The sequence below is a fragment of the Trichosurus vulpecula genome, chromosome 3 (genome assembly GCF_011100635.1).
Source record: "Trichosurus vulpecula isolate mTriVul1 chromosome 3, mTriVul1.pri, whole genome shotgun sequence".
Taxonomy (NCBI): domain Eukaryota; kingdom Metazoa; phylum Chordata; class Mammalia; order Diprotodontia; family Phalangeridae; genus Trichosurus; species Trichosurus vulpecula.
In genome coordinates this window covers 165,532,916-165,559,865 of record NC_050575.1, presented here as the reverse complement: position 1 = coordinate 165,559,865, position 26,950 = coordinate 165,532,916, and the positions used below count along the sequence as shown (strand labels likewise).

Genomic DNA, 26,950 nt, shown 5'->3' with positions numbered 1-26,950 from the left:
CTATAGATCTTGTCTGTGTCATCATGCCTCGTGTCATGATTACTTACATGTACGTAACCATATTCCTGAAAAAGCTGTATATAGATTGAATCATATTTAAAATGCACTAAGAGGGTTCCTTAAAGGAAATTCCTGGAGGATCTTTTTGTAAAGCGAAATGATCACCCCCTAATTTATCTCAACTGTAAATTCAGACTCTCATGCATGGAATGTGAAGTATGCCTATGCTCTATTTTTTTTAAACCTTCATAATATCCCATTTGATATTTTGAGAATTAATGTTTCCCTTTAGCAAACCTGCTTAACTAGAACACGAGATAGAATTTTTTTTAACTCATCAAGGAAAAAGAAAGATTTTTGGGTGTAGAACTACCACATCTGCTCCAACCATTGTAAGGAACAGCAGTTTTCCTTTTTATTTGACCCAAACGTGTTCTTTCTCAGTTCCATCCTATTACTCTTAGTTATTAGATTGCCTGTTTTAGGCCAAGAAATCTTTTTATATCATCAGGTATTTGTAGATTATTAAGTTTTTCCAGTAATTCACAGTTAACTTTAGTTCCTTTGGCTTCTCAAATCACATTAAATTTCAAGATGAATGGGACCTCAGAGCAGTTTAGTCTGACTTCTGTCTCTGAGGCCAGGTTTGATAATAGAGGAGGAAACTGAAGCAGGTTACCCCACCCCACCCCCCCGCCCGCCTTTACCTTTAATTTTTGAGTTGGAATTTCTTCCAGCTGGTTGTGTTTTTTTCTGATGCAAGGGTGTCCTGGTTTCAAAATAGTATTCCAAGTACAATTGCTGGTGCTAATTCAGACATTTCCCAGCACCATTAGTCTTCTGTCCTCATTCTCCTTCATTCTCATTTGACTTTGGAAGAATTTGAGCCTGCCTCTGGCTGCCTTGTTTCTAGCCTTTTTAAGGAATGCCAATTTGTATCTAGAAGTGAAACTCTGAAGAGCTTTTCTATTGGTATTATCCAATCACACCGAATGCACTTCTCTATTTTGAATGCTTGTTAACTCAGTTCCTACATGAGGAACAAACTTTTGCTCCTGGTTTGTTAGAGTTTTGAAAAATCTTGGGCTGTGGGCAGGATAGAAAAACCCCCTTTTGTCACCATTATAATGTTGCATTTGTGTCAAAAAGTCCTGTAAAATTTATTAAGCAGCATCAGTTAAGGGAAACATTTAAGTTGTGTGTAATCATTACTCTGGCCAGCCCCATATTCCAGGGGTTCACAGAGCCTCCTCAGTTAAGGCCAAAGAGGTGTGAAGAATCATATCTCTCAAGAACTGATCTGTAGATGAAAGGACCAGGACATGGGCTGGCGAAGTTGATTTAACAGTGCCCCGACCTCAGGCCCTCGAGGGCCAGATCACCTCCTGTGTGACTTAAGCAGGCAAACAAGAAGGGAAAGACAGAGATGGAAGAGATATAGGCGACCTGTGTCTATAGAGTAATGTAAGTTTCACCTTCAAAGGTAGACCTATAAGAGATGGTTATTGACATGGAGTTGCTACTGGGGAGTTGTGCGAAGTATGCTCTTATTGGTGAATTTCACCCCCATTGACCCTGCCAGTGAATAACCTGGCTGGGAGCACTGCCATCAGCTGGATATTTACCACACCTGTCTTCATTCCCCTATGCTAGACACATTCCCTTCTTGTCACCAAGGAGAGAATGAAGACATTAACAAAATGGTTTACCTTTAGCAACTTGAAACCCTCCTATCATTTTCCTCATTTTTATGTGGATAAGGTGAACAGTGAGAGAAGGAATGAAAACTCTGGGCTAGTAGAAAGAGCATTAAATATACCTTCAGGTCCTCTTTTTGCCTTTTACACAAGAGCCAGCATGGTCCAGTGGAAAGCCACCCTAGTCTTTGGGTCAGAAGCCCTAAGCTTGAGCTCTGGTTCTGCCTTTCCAGCTAGATGACCATGGTGAAGCCATGTAAGCTCTGAGTCACCATGTCCTCATCTGAGGTAAAACACAGACAGTCATATTTGCACCACCTACCTCACAGAGCTGTTGTTGAGAAAAGTACTTTGTAAACCTTTAAGAGAGTTACAGAGAAGTGAGCTATTTATTATAAAGTACGTAAGATGTTTAGGGAAGATAGACCTAAATTCTTCAGCATTTTAAAATTTTTAAACTCTGTTTTTGGTCTGAACCAGTGCTTTAATTGATGTAAAAAACTTCTACCAGTACATATGAACTTTTTTTTTTCTTTACTATTTAGGTAGCCTTAAAAGAGCTATCTGGAGCGGTGATTTTCAAAATGTGGTCCAAGCATCCTGGGGGATCCCCAAAGTCAAAACTGTTTTTATAATAATACTAAGATGTTATTTGCCTCCTGAAATCCTCCTCCCTTTCCATCTACATATCTGTATGAGGCTGGATCATGGTCATTTACTTCAACCAAAACAATATATCACAGCAGAGTCAATCAGATATGAGAATCGAGTAGTCTTTGTTAATCTAGACAGCAAAGAGATTTGTAAAAATATGTAAGACACTGCCACTCTTCTTATTAAATATTTTGTTTTGGAAAATATAGTTATTTTTCATTAAAAAATACATTATGTTAATGTATAATGGGTTTTTTATTTTAAATTAATATTTTTTTCAAATTTTATTAGTTTTGATTTCAAATGTAGTAAATATCAGTAGATATAATCCAAACAGACAAAAGCTCTTTGAGGTCCTCAGTCATTTTTAAGAGGGTAAAGGAGTCCTGAGACCAAAAAGTTTAAGAGCTGTTTATCTGGGGCATGGAAAGGATCACAAATCCATTATGTTTCAGAGACAAAGACTTGAACCAAAATCTTCCTTCCTCTGAGATCAGTTCTTCATCCACTTCACAATCCTGCCTCTCTGTATAATCTTTAGGAAGAGTATTCTCTTAATATTCACCCCTATTTCAGTGATAAAGTCAGAGGTATTCAGTCTGCTGCATTCGAATATTATATATCAGGCAGCTAATATTTGAGACTAAATTAGATCAAAGATGAAAACAAGGTGATGTCACAGAAGTTACAGAACATGCTCTATTTGTCAAGTTGCCAGCAAATCCCCAGAAAATAAATTTTTGTTTCGTGCTTAAAATGTCATTTACTTTCATTCCTTTTGCTGCGTGTACAATGTGGTATCATCAGTCATTTGAGCTCTCAAAGTGTCTGATCATGCTTCCTAAAAAAAAAAAAAAAAAGAAAGAAAGAAAGTAACTTCAGTTTTTGGGTCCATCACCATCTCTTACAGCTTGCTCTGAAGGAGGAGGCAGCAAAAAGTGAAGGGAAAAAAACCTTATGAGATGCCCCAGGAACACAGATGTAAGTGTTTTCATAGGCACATAGGCTATTGGGTAGAATAAGACCTGAGCTGAAAGGGACCTCAGATGCTATCCAGTCTAAAGAAGGTATCCTTTTTACAGTATTGCTGGCAAGTAGTCATCTGGTCTTCACTTAAATGTCACAGGCAAAGAGAAACCAACTACCTCCCAAGGTAGCCGATTCCAATTTTGAATAGTACCAGTTGTTGAAGGTGTTTTTGCTGACATATCCAGTGGAACTCTGTCTTCCTGTGGTTTCCATTGATTTCTTCTCATCATTCCTCCTGACCAGTCTCCCCTCCCCCCCACCCCTACCACCACGGAACACTCCTAATCCCTCTTCTTCCCGGTAGTCTTTCAAACACTTGAAGATGGCAGCCATGCTTCTCTTGTTGGTTAAACTTCCCCAATTCCTCAAGTCAGTCTTCCCCTCCTGTGACATGGTCTCCAGTGTCCTCCCCATCCTGGTCACTCTCCTCTTGGGTGTAGGCCTGGTGACTTGAATCATTGAGGAAACTAGGTGTGTTCTCTTAGCTTATCTAATCCTTCCAGTGCCCTCATCTTACAGATGAGGAAAACTGAGGACTGGAGGGTTTAAGATGACTTTCCTAAGGTCGTAGCTTTCAGAGCCAAGACTTGAAACCGGGTGTCTCATTGGCAGTCCACTGTCGCTCTCTCCTCCATGCAGTTACCTGTGGGATTATCTTTTACAGCATTCTGTGGTTATTCAGATTGACCAGTAAAAATACATTCTGGACACATATTGGACTCTATATTCCTTTAACTATGTCAATTCCATTCACTTACTGGTAGGAACACTAGGAATGCATAAAGGGGGCAAAGTTAACCTTATCATTTCAGAGCCAGCTCTATAGAAATTTAACAAACTCTTCTTGTACCTACATGTAAACCAAAAGCTTGAGCAAACAGATGGGCCTTCAGTCATGCCCCCAAGATCAGTCAACTCCAGCTGTACTAGCCAGAAAAAGGAGCTAATTCTGAAAGAACTGTACTTGACTTTGTTAATGCTTATGCATCTAATGGAGCAAAAATTGGTTAACAGCCACTCCCCAGAACTGTGCTGACACCCTGTCATCATTGGCTGGAGTCTTGAAAGGCCAGGTCAGATGTGATCTGGGGATTCACACAGAGGTCTTGGTGGCCACAGTGATCCCTAAGGCCTCCTTTCATCCAGCAAAAAAAAAATATAGGCAGAATTCTACACGTGTAGTCTCTTCAAGCATGAAAGTTACTCATAGGGAAAAGAGCTCCAAGTTTTTTGTTTTGTTTTGTTTGCAGACCTTCAATCCCAGGCCATAGAAAGGGTGAATGGAGATTTGTGACCATGCAGCAGGCTTCTCCTTAGAAGTCTGAAGGAAGGCTTGCATGTATGTGCATGACTTTCTTTGATTCTTCTCCCATCCCTGAAGAAGTAGAATCTACAGTTGCTGTTGCCTCTCTCTGAGGGACATTGGTCACCCAATGATGATCACTCTAAAAGAACCGTAACCATCCCTGCAGAACCAGGCCTTTGCTTTAGGTTTCTGATGTGGGATGGAGGAAAGGAACCTGCCAATATTAGCTACATTTTATCCTGTCCCTCTGACCCACCTGGAGAGAGGGTGGCTTCCCCTTCGACCCTCACTGGGGCAAGGGTCATGCTGTCCTTTCTCAAGGTGCAATCATACCCTTGTTTAAACTGTCCTCTGCTCACCCCAAAAGAAAATACTCCTACTTACAGCTGTGATGTCTAATGAAGTTTTGAGACATTCTTTCATCCCTCAATAGATGTGAATAGGCACCCAGCATTTCATTGCTCCCCTTCACCCAATATGTAATTTAAAAGGCTTTCCTATGCATTGTCTGTCCCACAAATTTGATTAGGACTTCTGATTTGATAGTTCCAGTTTGTAGCAGAAGTGAACATTCACTTTTGTTGCTCTTATAACAGCCTTGTCAGCTGGCTGGCCTTTGTATCTATAAAATGCTCACTCTCTCCTCAGGTGGCATTGTGGGGAAATGAGCCATTCTTATTTTGATGGCTATTGGGCATATACATAGAGTGGGATTATCACATGCTTATCTCCTCCTCTGCTGCTTTAGCTAGAATAGTCAGATAGGTGGTTGCCCTTTAAGTGTTTATAAAACTTTAATAACTCCTAGGGAAATACTAACATTCCCCTCTTCCTCTTTCTCCTGCTAGTGTCTCCCCTTCTAGAATGGGAGAGTAGCCACTCCAAATGCCTCTCTTGAGTGAAGCCTCATTCTAAAGACTCTGATGGCACATGCTTTATGCTTTTATAATTGAGGTTAACTTTATAGCTCTTCACCTAGGGGCCAGCTTGCCATTCCATCTTTCTTTGGCCCACGAAAAAGTTAATAAGAAATAAGATTAGACTCCATACTCAGAAACTGAAATGCCAGTGCCTTTCTCCTCTGCTTTTCTGTTAAGATTCAAAAGTAGTGTTGCTATTGTTATTTTAGTAATGTCTTTCACCCACTATCCATCCATTCCTGCCCTATAAATGTTTCTAAAATTGCTTTTTTTTCTAGATGTAAGACCAAAGGTTGTCAGAACACTCTCCCCTTTCCCTTCCAACGTATGTGTGTGTACATGTGTACACACACACACACACACACACACACACACACACACACACACACAGAGGCTCTGGAGTCATAAGACCTGAGTTCAGGTCCTACTTGATTCAGGCCTCAACTTCCTCAGCTGTAAAATAAAGGGGTCAGGCTAGATAGCCTGTGAGGTCCCATCCACTTCCTGTAGAATAGATTCCTATAGAAACGTGAGTAGTTATTATTTTACAATATGACCCACTTCCTCTCTTTTCTCCACTCAGAAACTCCAACCACCAGCTCATAGCATGGACACACGCAAACACCAAGACTTTAGGGAACTAAAGATTAGCTCCACCCTACCAAAAGACGAAGCATCCTTGCTCCAAAAGGAGTTCGTTGGTCATTAAACATCGTGTTCATCTTTCTGGTTTTTAGAAGCAGTAGACTATTTCTTCTGAGAAGCAAGAACCTTTGTGCTTTGGAAATTTTTTGGCATGAAACAAAAAATGGGTATTTTTGGAGGGGAGATTTGGGGAAGAAGTTCAAGTAGGTACCTATGGTAATTTCTTTATGGTGTCTTGTACTATTTGCATTTTGGAAAGCTGAGGGCTAGACCCTACAAAAGACATTCCAGTAGAAAGGAAGGACCCCAAATCCTTAGCCTTAGAGAGAAGGTTGGTTGGATGATAATGGAGATGAGAGGAGAGTTTCCTTCATTGGTGCCTGCCTCACGATTTTTCTGTTTTGGATTTAGGAGCTCGTCAGACTCACGATAGAGAAGCAGGAGCATCCATCTCCCACGAGTCCAGTTAAGCCCAGCTCACCAGCCTGCAAGCCTGACAGGTAAGTTCTTTGGCCTTGCTCTTAGAATAGGGACTCCATAGCCAAGAAAGAAATGGTAGCCAAACCTGGTCATGCCTTTGAACATATAGTGGGTTACTTCTGATTGCATGAGCTCTTTTAATCTTACATTCCTAGATCCTTAAGAGGTATCTCAGGATAATGGAAAGAGCAGGGGGCATGGAATCCAAGCACTTTGGTGTGAATCCCAGCTTTACCCGCTGTACAAACCTATCCAGTTTCTTTACCCCTCTATTTCTTTATCTAGAAAATAGAAAGTGGTATTCATACCATCTACGTCACAGGGCTGTGATGAGGAATGCCCTTTGTAAACCTCAACGTGAGATATACCTGGTATCTGTTTTATGGTCATCAATCTAGAAACATACTGCCCCAAAGATGATACAGGAGTTTTGAGTGGTGCCTGCCTATGAGTGTTTAGGAAGAGGCCTTTAGAAATGCATGGTCTGATTGCTTTGTTTGACAAACATTCTTGAGTTTTGGATGACCAACATCTTTTTTAAAAAAAACCTGAGGGTGTTGTAGGTGTGTTCTTTTGGTCTGGGGCTTTTTGTTTTTGTTTTCTGAGGGGGATGGCAAGGAAATTGCATGGCATCATTAATTGTACCAGAACAGTTGGCTATGTTATGGAAAAGTGAAGCACTTTACTCAGTCGCATGTTATAGGCCAACATTTGGCAACTTCTACTCATAACTCTTTAGAACTCATAGAAGCTGAAAAACCAGGTATTGTTCTCTAATTTTACAGACCCCTTGAGGGAGGGGTAACAGGGCTGGAATTCCACCTTCTCTCCTCACTCTTAGACCCACATCCTTCTTACTATACTGTGTTGCCTTTCTCTAAAAAGACTGATAGTTTGCCATTCTCCAGATGTTTTTCTTTCTTTTCTTCTTAGTGCATATTCCTGTACATATGCATTCATAGAGGCATAGATTCATAGTTGAAGGGTGACCTCAGGTTATCTAGTGAAACAGCCTCATTTTATGGACGAGAAAACTGAGGCCCATTCAGGTTGAATGCCTCACACATGTAGCACATGGTAGAGCCAGGCTTTGGAACTTAGGTCCTCATGCAGTAGGTCCACAGTGCTTTTCCCTGTGACACTCTGAAATCACTCTATACCAGGGGCTCCGTCCACCTGGATCCTCAATAATCCCTATCTCTCCTTCAAATTCCACAGCCAACCTGAGCTCCCATTGACTGACCGAGAAATGGAGATTCTCAACAAGACAACGGGCATGTCCCAGTCAACAGAGCTGCTACTTCCCGACTCCACGGATGAAGAAGTTGCTCCTCCCAAGCCCCCCCTCCCTGGTATCCGAGTGGTGGATAATAGGTAACATGACCCTCATCAGCCTCCTGTTTTCCAAGTTCTTCTCCAGCCTCCACCTGCCACCATCAGTGTATCAATGGCTGGAAAGCCTGAGTAGTGCTGGTAATGCGACTTAGTGAAGAATTTAGATTTTGGTTGAGTTCCTTGCTACTTAAAAGTTGGGCCTCGTGACTTTGAAATGAAATATTCATCAGACATTTTCTCTACCTCTTCATCTCAGCCAAGTGAAAGCTGAGGCACTTGATTCTGAGTGAAGGAGAGTCCGCTGATTTGGGGTTTCTTGTTATTTATAGGGCTTCATCTGGCAGAAGCGAGAGTCACAGTTACGTGTGAAGACTGGGTTGTGAAGTTTTGACTTCACAATGTGGCTGATTTATCCAGACTTTGGCAGGGCCTCTATTATTGGGTTCTGCTGTCACTGGGAAAGTTTTCAAGCCTGCCTCTGTTGCATCTGGACACATTAGTGGGGAAAGAGTTTTTGGGGCCAACTAGCTTATGTCAGAGAAAGAGAATATTCTTGTGAATATCTTTGACTAGATTGGGAAAGTAGACCTCTTTCTTCTTGCTGAGTTCTCTTAAGAGGCATTATCATCTTTTGTCTTACAGTCCTCCACCAGCGTTACCACCCAAAAAGCGACAGTCAGCACCATCTCCTACCAGAGTGGCTGTGGTAGCACCCATGAGCCGGGCCACCAGTGGCTCAAGTTTACCTGTTGGAATCAATAGACAGGTAATAGTGTCACAGCCATGAAGAGCAGGAGATGGGATTATCTTTTGGCCTTTGGTCATCTGCAAGCTGAAAGCAGTACTCTGGTAGTTATTTTCTGATCTTGGAAGTGGCCTGTAGGCATCTAAAAAGACCTTAACTATAGAAACTTCGTAGGACCCTAAATTTGGAAGTGGAAGGTACCTACAAGATCATCTAGTCCAACTCTCTTCCCACACACCCTCCAACCCCCGTCATTACATAGATAAAAAAATAAAAACAAGGAACAGAGAGATTAAGTAATTGGCCAAGGTCACACAGGCAGTAAGTGACAGAGCCAAGATTTAAACCCAGTGCCTCTAGACATACTGTTTTCACAAGGCATGTTTCTGCCTCTCCACTTTCTTCTAAAAAGATTTTTGTAAAATTGACTTTGGAATAGGGATTCTTAACCTGGGGCTCATGAATAGATTTCATGGGGTCTAGAGACAGTTACATGGCACAGTGAATAGAGTGCCAAGCCTAGAGTCAGGAAGACTCCTCTTCCTGAGTTCAAAATCCAGCCTCAGACACTAGCTGTATGACCCTGGGCAAATCACTTAACCCTGTTTGCCTCAGTTTCTTCATCTGTAAAATAACTGGGAAGGAAATGGCAAACCACTCCAGTCTTTTTGCCAAGAAAACACCAAATGGGGTATCGAAGAGTCAGACACATCTGAAACAACTGAACAACAGCAACAAATGAATTTTTAAATACTTTTATATCTTTGTTTCAATATGATTGGTTTCCTTTGCATTCCTATGGATTTCATCATATACATTTAAAAACATTATTCTAAGAAAGGGTTCATAGGCCTCACCAGACTGCTAAAGGGGTGGTCTGTGACACAAAACACCTGGTCTAGAATTATAAATGTCATGGCATTTCCATGGAATTCTATGGAAGGGAGCCCCAGAGGTTACCGGACCTTCCCCTTCCCTTGGGCAAGGCTCTGTATAATGAATTGGAGGAGCTCAGTGTGGTGGAAAGAGCCGCAGACTTGAAGGCCAGGGACCTGGGTTCAGACCCAGGTTCTACCTGCTTTTCATTCCCTTGGAAGAATGACTTTGTTTCTGAGCTTATGGTCCCTTATTTCTGAAGTAGGGATGATTCTTATCCCTTATTCTCCCCTGGGAGTGGGAGAAGTATGTTGAAAGCCCTTTGTTAATTTTAAAGCACCATATAAGTGGTAGATATTATAGCCACTTAAATGTTTATGGGCGCTGATTTTTCTCGGTGTGAGCATTCCTTCCTCTCTCAAGCTTACCAGGGTCTTTGAGCATCCCTGTGTCTAGAAAATTCCTCACCCATCAGTCAAGCTAGTAATGAACCCCTCCACACTTAGCTAGCTTAGTCCTCCAACCACAGGCCCATAGTCTGTCACTGTACCCATATTAGAAGGCCTTTCACTTTGGGGGGCAGGGGGGAGTGGGACCTGCCAGTCACCCAGCAAGCATTTTTGCAGCATCTGCTGCATTCCAGGCAGTGGTGATACAAAGACAAAATGTGTTTTTTTGGCGTAGCCTTCAGGAACTCAGAATCCCCACCATGGCACAATGTAGCATCAAGAGAGTTCGTTGTCATACAATTCTGAAAACCTTCCTCCTGTAACCTATCGTCATTTCTATTTGTAAGGGGGGGAAGGAGAGAGGGGATATCCCAACTAGGCTGCTCTTAGTAACTTTCCTCTTCCTCTCTGTGAGTTCCCCTACCTTTCCCCTTCCTTGTCAACAGTGCTATTTCTCAAGAGTGATTTGAATTTGTCGTCCTTTTTCACACAAGGACTTTGATGTGGACTGCTATGCACAGAGGAGGCTGTCTGGAGGCAGCCACTCCTACGGTGGGGAATCCCCTCGCCTCTCCCCGTGCAGCAGCATTGGTAAGCTGAGCAAGTCCGATGAGCAGCTGTCCTCCTTGGACCGGGACAGCGGACAGTGCTCCAGGAATACAAGCTGTGAAACACTAGGTGAGTCCAAGCTTGTGTTAAGCTGGCTCTAACAAGTCTGTTGTACAGTTACTAAAGCCAGAAACCTCTGAATGTGTTGTTTCCGCTTTGGCGACTTTCCAGTCATTATTGGTTTCTACACCTGTAGTATAACCCACTTATATAATAAGACTGCTGAAAATTAGCAGCCCTATTCATTTGGGCCTCTTTCCTCCCACTTTGGATCATGGACCTGAGAATTCTGCCCCCTTAGATTTTGTTGTTTCACCCTTCATGTACAGCTAAGAAATTCCATAGGATTATTAGACATAGTGTTAGAATGGACCTTAGAGCCCGTTAGGTCCATTCTCCGTGTTTTATAGATGAGAAACTGAGGCCAAAAGGGCTTAAGTGATTTACCCAGGGTCACATAGATAGTGTGTATATGAAGCAGGATTCAGATTTGGGTCTTTCTGACTCGAAGTCCAGCATTCTATCCGTCATGCCTTGTCGCCTCAGTTTCACTCTCCTGAGCAGGATTTTATAGAAGCAGAAATTAGGTTGACACTACTCAGGGTGTCCCCAAAGTCTCAGAGCAGTTTTAGGCTTTAATAGTTATTTAACGTTTGTTTATTTGTCATTTATATATTTATATAATTGTTATTCCTATGTTTACTTATCTAAACATTTACTAGTTCTTAAAACTTAAAATTATTCTAAGACTTTAGGATCACCCTGTGTATCTCTGTACTTCTTTCATTCAACAAACATTGCCAATTTTGCTAACAACAGACTATGACTACACGTAGCACAACCACCATGAACAACACCATGATCGTGTTTATTTTTCATCCAAACCACAACTAATCAACAAGAATGTATGAAGCACCTCATTGCACTGTGCAAGAAACAAACCGTGCCTCATGTTCCTAAGGAGTTTGTGATGTAGTACAGGAGATAAGAGATGTACAGATAAATCTACTTCCACTTCGAATGTGCCGAGTACATCGTATTCCAAGCGCAGCTTTGCTGCGAGATCAGAGGAGAAGAGCAGTCCCTTTAGAAAGAAGTGGTTCCTAAAGTGGATGATATTTGACCTTGGCCTTGAGGGATGAGTAGGATCTTCAGAGATGTGAATGGGATTGGGGGAGGGCAGGTTACTCCGGGTGCAAGGAATAGCATGAATAAAAGTGCAGAACAGGAAGGCGTGGGCTGTTTGGGGAACACGGGAAGCAGGATGGGCATGAGCTGTACTTTGACTCTTCCCTCTCTGCACTCAGTTATTCTGCTGTGAGGTCTGTGAGTATGCCTGCAGGATCTTCCTAATAGTCAGGCTTTATCAATTACTTGTTGTTGGCCATCCTAATAATAAGTACATCATGTGTTTTGCTGCTCAAACTATAACCCAGTTCCAAACCCAACCCATTTCTTTAAAAACCTGCTCTTCTAAGGAAGCAATAGAATACTGTGGGGCTTCAGGCAGCACTGAAGACTGCTGACCTATTTTAGTGGGAGCTGCAAAAAAGTTGGAGAATTATTTCAGATGCTCTTTGCGTTTGAAATGGATGAGACAGCACTGGATCAGAGGGTCATGTGTTACAGAGCAGTTAAACCAGGCACATTAGAGGAGCCCGTGCTCCATGGTGTAGTTGCCCCTTTGGCACTTATCCATACACAGTACTGGTTTTCATGCCTGTAGTGCTGACTGATTCTGTAACATGGGGGTAGCTGAAAATAGCAGCAGAAAGATTTTCTTTTTCTGAAATTGGAGGTGCTTCTTTTACAGATGTCTAATTAAAACACGTTTGATAAAGGGGCCTTTTAAAGTTGCGGCATAGATCCCTAGGTTGTAGTGTTTCTCATCTCCGAAGTTCAGGGCTTAGTCATATCAGCCTCCATAAAGTGTTCCTGTACTCTGAACCTCAGTTTCCTCATCTGTAAAATTAAGAGAATTAGACTAGATCGTGGTGTCAAATTCAAATAAAAAGAGATCCCTGCAGGCCACATGTTGACTTAGAAAACCACAAATTAACATTATCTGTGTTTTGTTGTATTTTTATTTATTTTGTTAAACTTTTCCTAATTACCTGTCTCTGGATTAAATGACCTCTAAGGTCCCTTCCATGGATCTGTAATCCTATAATGTAAAGAGAGTATATAAATGGGAGATTTTATTTTTTTCTATTTTTTTCTTGGCAAGTCATACCCCCAAAAAAATTTTTTAAAGGGACTACACAAAGCTGCTATATGGATAGGAGCAGGGATTGCTTTTTCTCTTGACATCTCAGATGATCGTAAAAAGTGGGGAGGGTGGCGAGAGTAGTAAGAGGAATTGGCGGGGGGGGGGGGGGGGGAGGAGAAAGATTCTGATTTGCCTCCTGGATAACAGATGCGTTTGTTTTTCCTGTCACTACACATAGATCACTATGACCCTGATTATGAATTTCTACAGCAAGACCTCTCCACCGCTGACCAGATACCTCAGCAAGTAGCATGTAACCTTAGCCCATTGCCAGAATCTGTTGGTGAATCTGGCTCTCCTTTCCATGGACGTCCTTTCCAGCTGCCACCAGGCAACTCCCCACAGCCAGAGCTTGGCAACCCCCTAGCCACGGTGCATCCTATGGACATGCCTCCTGCCCTGCCTGAGAAGAAACGGAGGAGTGCAGCCTCTCAGACCACGGACAGCTCCGGCAGTAGAGTCTCCTATGAGAGGCATCCTTCCCAATATGATAACATCACAGAGGATGATCTCCAGAACCCAACCTCTCTCCAGCCAATATCTTTCACGCCATTTGCTGCTGTCCTCCCCTTCCAGCAAGGGGGCTCTTCAGCACCTGTTGAGTTTGTGTCTGATTTTGCTGCTCCTGAGTCAACGGGTGACCCCGAGAAACCACCTCCTCTGCCTGAGAAGAAGAACAAACACAGTAAGTTTTTGATGAGAGAATGTTTGTGAAAGTAAACTCATAAATGTAAAGTGTTCTCATCACTATTTTCTTTCTTCCCTCCCCAAATTCTTTCTCTTTCCTGCTTGATGCATGAGGGTGACCAGTGAGTTCTACAGGGGGACTAAGGTACTTCCTATGCCTTTGCCTAGAGGGCCTTTATTGCTCCATGGGCATTAATCTGTGTTGAGGGAAACTCAACACCATTGAAGGAAAATTTTTGGAAGAGCAGCATGTTTTCTGCTACAAAAGACACAGAAGACCCCAAGCCTGAAGACCTGGATTTGAAGCTAGACTTCAGTTCTCACCAAATGGGTGACCCTCGGAAAGGCACATAAGAGCCCAAGGCTTTAGTTTTTTCATCTGTCAAATGAGGGGATTAGATGAAATGATTGCTAAGTCCCTTCCAGCTCTGAGTCTGTGAGGTAGGAGATCTGGCTTTGAGTCCTAGCTATGCCCCTTATAATCATGGGCGAGTCACTGAACTTTCTTACAGTCTATCAAATGGAAATAAGACTACTTGTTTCATGGAGTTTTTAACAAAGAAAGCTCTTTGTCATCTATGAAGCACCATTTAATTGTGAGCTTTTATCATACTAATTTATGATTGGCTATTAGAAAAGAATACTCATTTTATTTATTCTGTTCCAAATGGGGCCTCCCTGGGAGGGAGTGGCTAGTAAAGAAATACTTAAGTCCGGAAGTGTGTGTGTGTGTGTGTGTGTGTGTGTGTGTGTGTGTGTGTGTAAACATTTGAACATTTATTAAGCACCTTTTATGTGCCAGACACTTCACTAAGGATTAAGGATAGAAAAAAGAAGCAAAAGACAGTCCTGACCCTCGAGGAATTCACAAGCTACTGGAGGAAGACAAATAAGCAAACAAATATATACAAACAAACTGTATACAGCATAAATAGGAAAAAAATGAAAAGCAGGAAAGCACTAGAATTAAGAGGGGTTGGGAAAGAGTTCCTGTAGAAGATGAGATTTTAACTGAAACTTAAAGGAAGCCAGTGCGGGGGGTGGGGGGAGGGTGTCTTTAATTACAAAGATTCGTGGGCCAGTTTTTCTCTGTTTATTCCAAACCTGACATAACAAAGCATGGTGGGAGAGCTGGTTTTGTGTGTGTGTGAAAAATGCATAATTGACTTCTTAACAAAGGAATGAAGATTATAGTTCAAGTTACAGAAACATCCAACAAGCTCAGGAGCATTTTCTTGGTTAATCATATCTTAAAAGAAAACATAGAAGTGCCTTCCACCAAGCACCTGCCCTCCTGAGCAAGTCTCCTGCTCCTTTGAGAATGGGACCCAAGGTGGGCTCATGGGGCTTAGGCCCAGAAGGGCCCTTGGGGAGCATCGTGGCTGTTGAGACTGGGAGGAGTTAAGTGACTTCCCCAGGGCCACACAGCTCGCCAGCACCTGAGCCAGAATTCAGACGGGGTCTTCCTGACTCCACCTTCCGTACCTAACTCTTCTTTTAGTTCTATCTGCCTAGAATCATAGAGTCGTAGATAGAGAGAAGAAAGGGCCTTCAGAGGCCATCTTAGTCCACTCCCACCCTGTTTTACAAATAAGGAAACTGAGGCCCATAGAGGGGAAGTGGTTTATTTGGGGTGACACAGGTAATAAGTAGCAGAACTGGGATTCAAACCTGGGTCCCAATTGCAAAACCAGGGCCTTTTCTACTCTGCCTCCCATAAATCCTCAGTTTCTCAGAACTGTATAACTAAGGTGTGACCAAAGGACCTAAGGCAGATCCAACATCATGGACCATGGCTGTATCCGGAATGATTTGCAGTTTTTAAAATTTTAAACAAATCCTTGAATTTGGGGTTGGAAGGGTCCTTACCAATCATTTCCTAAGTTAAACGATTTTTTTCAGCATCACATATAGACAAAATGAGAACCCAGCTCTCTTGCCTCCCAGTGCTCTTTACACCAGACCATATCACCTTTGAGATGGTGCTGTTTGAACTACTTGTAATAAGATGTGCACTTTGAATGGTCTTTCCAATATAAGTCACAGATTCGTTCTCATCCATCTACCTGATTTCCACATACACCAAAAACCCAGCCAGAAGCAGCTGTTGATGCAGTGGGTGGGGTGCCACTATGGAGGCTGTAGCTGTAGAACAGAGTGGAGTGAATTGTCTTAGACACAGATCAATCAATTGATCTGTACTAGGTGCTGAAGATACAAAGATAGAATTGAAACCTTCAATGAATGTATATTCTGTCAGTGGAGATAACATGTACACATAGTGGACTAGGTAACCTCCTGGCTCCTTCCAACTCTGCATCTGTGAGGCCATGTGCATACACAAAAACACAAGAGAATTTGCTTGATCAGATTTGGGAAAGGCATCATATAGGCGTTGGCCTTTGAGCTAAGCTTTAAAGGATTGAACCCATAACCTAAGTTCCATCAGGGTAGTCTGCTAAATCTCTTGAGTGAGCCAACTGGGCATCCACGTGGAGCGGGCCATGATGGGACATGACCATTCCACATTGCCCCAAAGCCATTATCCTATAAGTTAGAGTCAGAATGCTTCTGACTGTTTCTGGTGTCTGAAATGGTCATTATCAGTATACACAAATAATCGTGTAGAACTCACAGTATGTGTGTCGCTTGATGGAGTTCCGTAGGCCAAGATTGGTAGAACATGGAGGATAAAAGACATAATCCTTCCCCCTCAGGAGGTCATTGCTTATATACAGTATTGTTTAACTAGGCCTCCAGAGGTGATTTTGAAAGTCTTCATCATGAAACCAAGACATCCTCAAATGTTCATCTTAGGTCACAAAGCAGGAATAAGTGTTTCCTAGATTATTCAGGTTAGAAAGGACCTTAGAAACTCCCTTGTCCATCCACCTGTCATGCACACGAGGAAGCTAATAGCTCCAGAGGAAAAGAGACCTGCCCAAGTAAATGGAGCAAGGCCAAGATCTCCTTGACTTCAATGAATGTATATTCTGTCAGTGGAGATAACATGTACACATAGTGGACTGTCAGAAGTCATTTCAACCTACCCTTCTGCCTCCCCCTTTGCAGGTTAGCTCATGGGACCGTGGGACTTAGAGACAAAAGTGACTTTACAGATTGATTAGTCTAGCCTTTTACTTTACAAATGAGTAAACTGAGACCAGGAGGAAGGAAGGAATTTGTCCAATGTTACACAGATAAGTGGAAAATCTGAAATTTTAACCTCATATCTTCTGATTTCAAATTCATTACTCTTTCCAACACACTATGTGGCTTCTCCATTAATACTTATGTCCTTTGCAATAGGCATTGTGGTCTGGAAGTAGAAGAACCAATTTTACATGAGAGTTGTTTTCCTTATATAATATATCTATGGCCTGAAGCTTAGTCTATGAGCAAGTGAGTGGCCCCATTCTGTCATGGAAGTAAGGAAGCCCAGGCAGTTGGCCAGTTCTTTCATTAATATGGGTAATATGAATAAACCACTGCACTCTTTTTCTAAAATAGCATTCTCAGCTGTCTTCCCCTGGACTGTCACAGTGCCCTCTAAATATCAATCCATATCAATCGGCAAGCATTTATTAAGTGCCTACTGTGTGCCAATCACTGTGCTAGGGTCTGAGGATACAGACAAAATAGTCCCTACCTTCAAGGAGTTTACATTCTCTCAGGAAAGCCAGTCAATCCCAAAATGGTGATCAGTTGACCCCTCTAGTGTGAAAGCTTGGCCTGTTGGTTTGGTTACAGAAATAGAGAAAGGAGATCACATTGCCTTGTCTGTGTTCTACTCTGAAGATTGACCCAGCACCATCAGTGTGAAACAGAAAGCTATTTGAGTTATAGCGACACAGCATGACATAATGGATGGATAATGGGCCAGCGTTAGACTCAGGAAGAAGTCCTGGGTTCAAATGCCGCCGCTTCTTTCACATGGTGGCCACATATGTGATCTTGGGCAAACTTTATAACATTGCAGGACCCCACGCAATAACTCCTTGAAGCTCTAAGGTACAGATAATGTGCTGATCTACGTTGGTAGTGAGAATTGCTGCCCCTCCGGGAGTGTCCTGTATTATTGAAATTCCATGTCTGGTCCCCACTTCCAAAAAGTGGATTTTGCCTGTCACGGTCTTAAGCTAGAATCCTGCAGTGTCATTCTCTACTCCATGTAGCTCAGTCCAGTTCCCTAGCTGTGTGGTGCAGGTCCTGTGCTAGGTGTTGATGATACCAAGCAAAAACGAAATAGGCCCTGCCCTCAGGGAGCTGACATTCTAACAGGATACAACCTATACAGAAGCCAACACAAAGTAGTTACTTAAGAGGCAGCATTGCATAGTCGATGAGTCAGGAACATATGGGTCCAAATCCTGCCTTAGACATGTGCTTTCTTTTCTACCCTGGGACAAGTCACTGAACCTCTCTGAGCCTTAGTTTTCTCACTGTAAACTGGGGATGATAATAGCCCGAGGCTCAGCTCTGTTGTGAGTAAGAGTCAAATGAGATGATGTCTCTAAAGTATTTTGCAAACATTAAAGCTCTATATGAATAAAGCTCATATTATGATTGCAAAGAATATACAAAGTAATTTCTAAAGGGAGAAATGCTACTAACCATAGCAATTGGGAAAGGCATAATTTAGGAAGTGATCTTGAACTGTGCTTCAGAGGAAGCCTGGAATTCTCCAAGGCAGACTTGAGGAGAGAGGACCTTGTATGCATGGAGGACCATTTTTCAGAGCCGTGGAATCTGGAATTGGAATCTTAAATATAGAGAACTGTGAGTAGCACACCAGTTTGACTAGGACAGAGTGTGTGAAGGGGGTTAGTAGTAATATGAGATAAGACCAGAAAGGTAACTGAGAGCCATATTTTATGTGAGAAGAAATAGGAAGTAATTGAAAATTTTTGAGGGAGGGAGGGAGAGAGAGAGAGAGAGAGAGAAAGAGAGAGAGAGAGAGAGAGAGAGAGAGTGAGCGAGAGGGAGGGAGAGAGAGAGAGAGAAATGAGATCTGTATTTTAGGAACATCAGTTTGGCAGATGTGTAGGATTAGAGAAGGGAGAGGCTGGAAACAGCATCAGTCTTGGAGCAATACCTGTTTGCCAGCACTACCATTTAGTTTGCAAACATTTACAAAAACAAGTGCAGTAATCCAGCTTGAGATATGAGGTTGCTTGGCAGGACTGATTGAGGACACTCATCCCCAATCACACATATCAGTGGGTGATACTTTTGAATCACATATTGTGCTGCCTGACCGTGGGTAGTGCTGAGAAAGATGTCAACAGCCCCCCATCTGTCTGTTTCATTTCTCTTATCTGCCATGGAATTTCCTTCCAGCGGAAGGCCCCCTCAGCCTTCCTATTCTCTTATCTTCCTCCTGGATCCACCAGCTCTGCTTAATGGAGTTTCTGAAGCCCATCTCAGCCATGGCTTGTTGGCTGGTTCGGCCAGCAGCAGCCCACCCCCTAGAAAAACAAGTTGACACCCTTGTCCTGAATTCTGCTGGTAGTCAGCACTGTCCCATTCACACAAGAAACACTTCCATGCTTCCCTTCTCAACTTCCCACTTATGACCTACCCTTCCCACAAAGGGTATCATGATCACCCTCCTTGCTATTTTAGCTCCAGTGGAAGAGAACTCCCTTGCTGCAAGTGAATGATTTCTGGAAGTAGACTACCTTTGCAAACCCCCCACTTTCTCTGGCTTCCCTCTATGGCCAGTTTTGGGATTAAAAGTTTTAGCATTTTTCCTTCTCTTCCTCCTGGCTCCTTCTCACACTGCCTCTGAGACCTATGGTAGGAGCTACTACACATTTAAAATGTTCAAGGGAGTAAGGGCAATAGAGATCAAATTGAAAGTGCTCTGGATTGAGAGTCAGTGGACCTCAGTTCCAAATCTTATGAGCCTAAGAACAAAGATATTGCCTTCCAAATTCAGCTTGAGAGGTCTTGCCCATCCCTGTCATCATCTCTATGCAGCAAGCCCCTTCATGTAAGAAACCAGGGCTTCTCCCTTCTCCCTTCATCTAAGAAACCAGTGCTAGGGTACTCTGGCTGTTGTAGGCCAGTGATGTAATTTCCCATCTGCTTTTTGAATTGATGCCTCATTAAAAACCACAGCACTAGGGGGAGGGGTCTGCAAAGAGCAATCCCAGGAATGTTTCCATTTTCTCAATCTCCTATAACAAATGGGAGCATTTAAAGACTCAGTGTGCCCCCTTTTAACTTGTCTCAGTCTGCCGTGCTGAATTCCAGGCTCCCGTTCCTTTCCTTTTCTAGCATTCTTCTAAACATAAAAATGTAGACAGAGAATGCATTACAGCATGGTTGGAACAGACACATGGTGTGTTTACTATAGATGCAGGCACATGGTTTTATTCTTGGCTTGTTAGAACTCATGTTGTTGGGCATTTGCCTTCTTGGAAAAGGGAGAGATACCCCTTTGTGAAGAACAGAAGCAAAAAGGAGATAAGCATACTTTTTTCTTCTTTATGGTAGAAGTAGAGTTTTTATTCTTTATGTCAAGGACAGTTTGGGGGCAGGTAGGTGGCACAGTAGCTAGAGCACAGACTTGGGCTCAGGAAGACTCATCTTCCTGAGTTCAAATCTAGCCTCAGATATTTACTAGCTGTATGACCCTGGGCAAGTCATTTAACCCTGTTTGCCTCAGTTCCTCATCTGTAAAATGAGCAGGAGAAGGAAATGGTGAACCACTCCAGTATCTCTGCCAAGAAAACCCCAAATGAGGTCGTGAAGAGTTGGATACAGCTGAAAACAACTGAACTAGGACCAATTCCACAACAAGAACCAGTTACTATAGGAATCTTAATAAAAGGATGAAAATGTTTTCTTTTAAGTGAGGCACACGATACATTTTGTTTTTACCTCTCCTATAAACATTGACTGGATGTGTCATCCCCTATTGCCATCACTAAGCGTTCGCACCGGTTGGGCAATATAACATGTTTTGGCCTTTTTTATACCCTCCTTACACTGAACCAGCATGTTGTAGCAGATAAGGTTCTGGGTTTAGTGTTAGAAAGACCTGGGACCAGACCCTTCTTCTGACCCTTATCAGCAGTGTGACTCTGGACAAATTTCTTAACCTCTCTGGACATCCAGTTTTCTCATCTCTAAAATAAGGATAATAGTTGGTTTTGTTTGGTGTTCAGTCCTGTCCGGCTCTTTGTGACCCTACAGATGAGGAAACTGAGGCAACCAAGAGTAAGTGACCTGCCTAAGGTCACACAGCTAGCTGGATTTTTTAACTCAAGAAGATGAATCTTCCTGACACCAGGCCAGGGCTAATGACTTTGCACAGATAGGCCTCACTTAAATTCACTACGGTGCAAGTCAAGACATCACCTTCCTGATGTCATTGGTCCTCTTCAGGAACAAAGGATGAGCAACAGCTCTACCCACTGCTCCACCTAGCACCTGGTACCTATATATAATATATACCTCACAGGGTGAGCATGAGGCTCAAGTGAGATAGCCTATGTAAAGTGGTCTGTGGGGTGGACATAGTTGTGTATACCTGTAGCGTACACCTGCTGCTGAGAAGGCTGACGCTGGTGGATCACTTGGAATCAGGAGTTCTGAGCTACATTTGGGCAAAAGCATGCCGCTAGGGGCAGAGGACCACTACGCTGCCTGAGAATGGGAGAACCAACCCAAGTTGGAAAAATGGAGCAAGTTAAATCTTCTGTACTGATCTGTGTCCAAAAATAGAGGAAAAGAAATTGGTAAAAGAGTCTGTGAACCTTAAAGCCATGCATACTTGTCAGGTATGAGAAGCAGTGTGATGTAGAGACAGAGGCAGTTTTGGAATTAGGATAAACTGGGCTCAAGTCTCATCCCTGGCACACATTGGCGAGGTGACCCTGGGCAAGTCACTTAGCTTCTAAAAGCATCCAAACAACTCTGAAACTCATAAGTTATTCTTTCCCATCCATCTCAGTAGAGGGAGTTTCCTCTCTGAAACTAAGGGGAAATATTTTCTTATCTACAAGGATGAGACCAGAAGTCTAAAAATAAAAAAAAGCTAGTTATTATTATGATTATCATTAGTATTGTGTTCCTCATCATTTTAAAATCCACTTAGTTTGAATTAAGTGGGCATTCGCCTCACTAGGTCACATTGCCCCCTGAGATGAGAATGGAGTTACTCTCCCATGGGGTACCATGGTAAGGGGGGCTCTATCTGAAGCTGCCCCACAGCATGGCAGGACTGAGCACTGAACTAGGACACCAAAATTCTAACGCTGGTTCTTAGCCATGCCACTTAATTTCTGTCCTCCGTTTTCCCTCGTGTTTATGACAGAGATAATAGTTCTCCCCTACCTACTTCACAGGGTTGTCTTGAGGATTAAAAAAGTGATGAAAACCATTCCTTACATTTCAACAGCACTTTGGGGGGGGAGGAGAGAAAGGGGGAGAGAATCCAGCACTATTTACACCTAAGCCTTGTTATCTTTTGGATAAGCTATAGAAATCAAGAAACCATAGCTCATCAGAGAACCCGGCACTTCCTCCCTAGGCAGGCGTTGGAGCGCCGGTGTCCTGGATAGGCTCCAGCTTTCATAATTACAGTCTGCCAACCTAAACTCCCCCCTCAGCTTCAATTGCCCACTGCTGCTCCCTTCTGTCGAGTCATCTAAGTGATGCCTGCCAGGGGTGCTCTTGAGCCTTTTTGGGAGGGCCCCTTTCACACGTGTCAAGTCTGCTGGGTTTCTAAAAGATTGTGAAGTATTATTGCTATTCCTAAGTACTTGGGAGGTGATGGGCTTCTCCTACCGAGGAGTCCTCTTTCATAGTGGAAAATCATCTTGTTTGGTGAAATGGTGATGATGATGATGATGATATTTAATAAATAAAGGAGGAGGAGGAGGAGATGATGATGGTGGTGGTGGTGGTGGTGATGGTGATGACAATGATGATGATGATGATGAAGTATGACACAGAATGACTTAAGGTATACAAAACACCTGGCATACATTATCTCATTTGATGTGCTATTAATTCCCCAGTATTTTGGAGGAAACCAGAGCTCAGATTAAAGAACTTGTCCACTGTCCCATAGCAAGCTGATAAATGACTGAGGTAAAGTTCACACCCAGATCTTTCTGGCTCCAAGTTCAGTGCTCTAATCATGGGATCATTTAGAGCTCATTGAGTACAAACCACTCCCTTTAAATCCCGGATTTCACAGCTGAGGAAACTGAGTAAAGAGATGAAGTGACTTCACCAGAGTCACATAGCTGGTAAGCGTCGGAAGTCAAATTTGAACTCCTGGCTTCCTGACTCCCAGTCCAGCATCCTTTCCAGTATACCCCTCCTACATCTTTGTCCAAAGGAGGGTAATTGCTGGTACTTTAAGATAGTCTTTATAGGTTCTGTCTTCCTGAAACATTATATATCCAGAAGCCACATTTGGGGTGAGGGTGGAAACAAAGCAGTTTCTTTGGAATTAGCCTTAAAGCTTCCTCAGATTGAAACTGGCCCTGGAGTTGTGCTTTTGTGTTGGCAGGACCCAAGAGGCTGAGTTCATGTAACGGAGACCGCCATCCTCTGCTCTTACACCGCTGCCCTTTATTGTAGAGCTCTGTGCCCTCCAGCTGCTAAAAATTGTCTATTTATGTTTGAAAGGAGGCTTTGAAATCAGCCAGAAAATGTTCTGTGGGCACCTGGAGCCTCAGGGGGGCTAAGAAAGAAAAAGAGAAGCTCCTGCTCTTCCTAACTAACCAACTCAAAGTTGCTGCCCCTTGCTCATTTCTCTAAGCTCCGTTTAGGTTTCTGATTGAGCCAACCTGCCTTTATGCCAGCCCGAAAATACAAATGCACTTGTCCTGTTTTCAGACATAAAAAATAGTTCTTGAAGTAGTTCCCTGGAGAGAAAACCTTTTTGGTTCGCTTCTGAATTTTAGCTCCGTCTGAGAGGTAGTGGTGTCGTAGGAAGGGGCCTGGTCTTAGAGGCCTCCAAATCTTGGTTCTGACAGTTCCTAGATATGTGTGAACCTGGTTAAGTCATTTAGCTTATTTGAGCCTCAGTCTCAGTCCCCTCTCCTGTAAAGTGGGTATAATTACATGATGCTCATGCTGCCTTCATCACCAGTTTGTTGTGTTAAAAGTACTTTGGAAACCTGAAAGTACATTAACATTGTAATAATTTTTGTCATCTGACAGTTGCTCAGCAGTGAAGTGACCAAAGATTAAACTACCTTGGTTTTTTAAAAAAATCTAATTTCTTTCCCATGCATTTCACCACTTGAAATGCCCGTACTAGAATTTAATTTCTATTGCCTAACAATTCTTGAGCTTCTTAGGATTGTAGATAAAGAGCTGGAAGGAACCTTAGATGCCATCTAGTCCAATGCCCTCCTTTTGCGAAAAAATGAAATTGAGGCCCAGAACAGTTAAATGCCTCTGTCTATGAGTGCTGGCAAGGGTGTAGTAAGTAGTAGAGCTATGATTGGAACCCAGGACCTCAGATTCCAAGGTCATCCATCTATTTATCCAAATCCACTGTACTGAACTACTTCCCATTATGATAGCGCCTGTCCTGCCTCCTTCAGCCAGCTATTGTGAGGGTCCAAGCATGTCACCTGTATGTGGATCTTAACCAGCCTAGATAGAGGCCAGCAGCTTGTAGCATTCTCATTCCTAGTTGTATTATGTTTTTTTTTTTTTGCTTCAATTTGGATCATTTACATTATAGTACTAGACTTTAACCCTCCTTCTACTTTGCCTTCTCATCCAAAGACTTGCAAATACCTTAAGCCCAAGTAGCCAGAGTAATTACATAATTATGAGTTAAGTAATTAAGTAATTTTAAAAAGCCAAGTCTCAATCAAAGAAGGGCTGGGCAGTCCAGGTTCTCAATCTGCAAGTACTGATTAAATGCTTCTTCAGTGAAGTGTACTGGGATATACAAGCAAACCAAAGAAACTGTCTGCAGGCCTTCTCTGGCCATAGGTGAGGTAGAACTCTGGTTCCTGCCACTTGGTAGCTGGGATCCCTTCCTTTGTTATAGTAAGAGCCTGGCCACAACCACATGCCAAAACCTGCCTCTGGCAAAAGCCTGTTTATTTGCTAGTCTTGAGATCCAGGCTTCTTAGAGAAACCCTCCAGAGTCTGCCGAAATGGATTTGGGTCTACAGAGGAGACCGAGGTGACTTTAGCAGTTGAACTTGTAAAGCCTAATGAAGCGCAGGCAGATGCCCTCATGTGAGGGCTTAGGGCTTCTGCACCTGCTGTCATATTGGGAAGTGTCCCCAGGATGAGATCACCCCGACAGACAACAGCTGAGCTCTTTGTTCTGATTTCTCACCTCCCCAGGCAAAATCCACTGGGCTTTGAAACATCTCCTTAGGTGTATATCACACTTTGCAGAACAAATAAAGACCTGGCCGCCTTTCCTGGCAAGCTGATGCTCTTGCTTCAGACAAGTACACAATGAAACTATGGCCTCGTGGCTTTTGTAGTTGGTGATATTCAGAATTCGCAGCTTAATACAAGCAAAAGGCCTTCTGAAGGGATTTTAGGGAAAGGGACCAAAGGTGCATTCAGACAGTTTACTTTTCCAGCCTCTTCCCTTTTTAAGGTGCCCCTGTCCTTCCAGATATGAAATTGATAATCCATCTTCGTTGGTCAGCCAGTATTGATTAAAGCGTCTGACACAGTGCTAAGGGCTGGGGGGTACAGAGTCCTTGCCCTCAAGGGGCTTACATTCTATAGAAGAGACAGCACATAGATATTTAATAAATAATGTACAGAATATACAGGATCAGGATAAGGACCAGAGCTGTGATTTCATCAGTATAAGAAGCTCCTCGATGGAGAAACTCCCTCCACCAGTGTAGGTCAGCAGCTTCTGTCTGCTTTAGGGTCTCAAGAGAGCTGCCAGACTGAGAGGTGGTTTGCCCTGAGCCCTGGTCTTCCTGGCTCTGAGGCCAGCTTCCTATCCACTATGCCAGGCAGCCTCTCAAAATACAGACAAGGTTCTTTTGAGGAAGAAGGCATTGGCAGATGGGAAGATCCAGAAAGGCATTTGAGCTGAGCTCTGAAGAGAACAAGTGATTCTAAGAATCCGAGGGAAGAGGGAGAACATTCCAGGCCTGGGGACAAGGAGTGGAATTTGGAGTGTGAGGAACCGTGGGAGAGTCACTTATAATAAAGCTGGAAGGGCAGGTTGGGCCCAGGGCTTGTTGAAGGGCTTTGAATGCCAAACAGAGGCTTTTTGTTTGATCCTAGAGGCAATACAAGTGACACACAGTGAGAGCCATTTATATATAGCCCTTCAAGGTTTGCAGAGCTCATGCCGTACCTTAGCCTCACATTGACCCTTGGAGATAACTGCTGTAGGTATTATTTTCCCCATTTAACACCCAGGCTGAGAAAGGTTAAGTGACTTGCGCAGAGTCACACTGATGTGGATACAAACAGTACCCTAAGAATTCCCTTGTATTCCTATTTTATCCCTAATATTAAGGGTTGACTTTGTGAAGCCCCTAGTTTATTCTGTAAACCTGAAGGTACCCTAAAGTCCTTTCCCGCCTTGTCTTGAACGTGTACCAAAAGAATTGCTTGTCTCCCTTATCCTATGTCCCCCCGTACTTTAATTTTTAACCTGTGTCCTCCTGCCCTGTGCTTAAATCCTTAAATCATAAAGAATTCCCTGTCTCCCTCATCCTATGTCATCCTGTCCTGTCTTTAATCTTTAACCCCCATAAAACTACATCATCATTCTGAAACCTCTATTAAGCATAACTCCCCCAAATACCAGAGTCTTACTTAGCTTTCTTGCTAGGAGACCCGTACTGTTTTTGGGTCAATAGAACTCCCAGTGGCTACAGAGAAGGTCTAAGTGAATTCTTTCCCACCTGAGCCAGCTCTACCGACTCTAAACCGCATTGACACAGTTAGTGTGGGTCAGAGGCAGAACTGGAAGCCAGCCCCAGCATCTACCCTATCCACCAGCTGTCCAGAGCAGGGCCTTGGAGTCCGAAGGCTTGGGTTGGCAGTCTGCCAGTGATTCTCATAAAATGGGAATAGTAATCTTGGTGCTCACCCACCACTCTAGATTACTGCGAGGAAAACACTTTGTAAACAAGTGTTAGAAGACCATGGAGTACTGTTTTTACCGTTTTTCTTTATGATAATAGCTAATATTTCTGAAGTGCTTTCTAATATATTCTCTATAGGCTATCACGTTTCAACCTTACATTAACTCTTTCAGACGGGTGGA

General features: G+C 43.0%; 1 protein-coding gene across 7 annotated transcripts in view; it reads left to right on the top strand.

Moving 5' to 3' along the window:
* Window positions 1-26,950, top strand: part of RAPGEF1 (Rap guanine nucleotide exchange factor 1) — a 188,330-nt gene that overhangs the window by 103,135 nt on the left and 58,245 nt on the right. For all 7 annotated transcript variants that reach the window (XM_036749203.1, XM_036749201.1, XM_036749200.1 and 4 more), the window contains 5 exons: window positions 6,663-6,751; window positions 7,950-8,105; window positions 8,709-8,832; window positions 10,631-10,814; window positions 13,193-13,699. In XM_036749203.1, coding sequence (XP_036605098.1) covers window positions 6,663-6,751; window positions 7,950-8,105; window positions 8,709-8,832; window positions 10,631-10,814; window positions 13,193-13,699 — 1,060 coding nt within the window. The remainder of the gene's footprint in view (window positions 1-6,662; window positions 6,752-7,949; window positions 8,106-8,708; window positions 8,833-10,630; window positions 10,815-13,192; window positions 13,700-26,950) is intronic.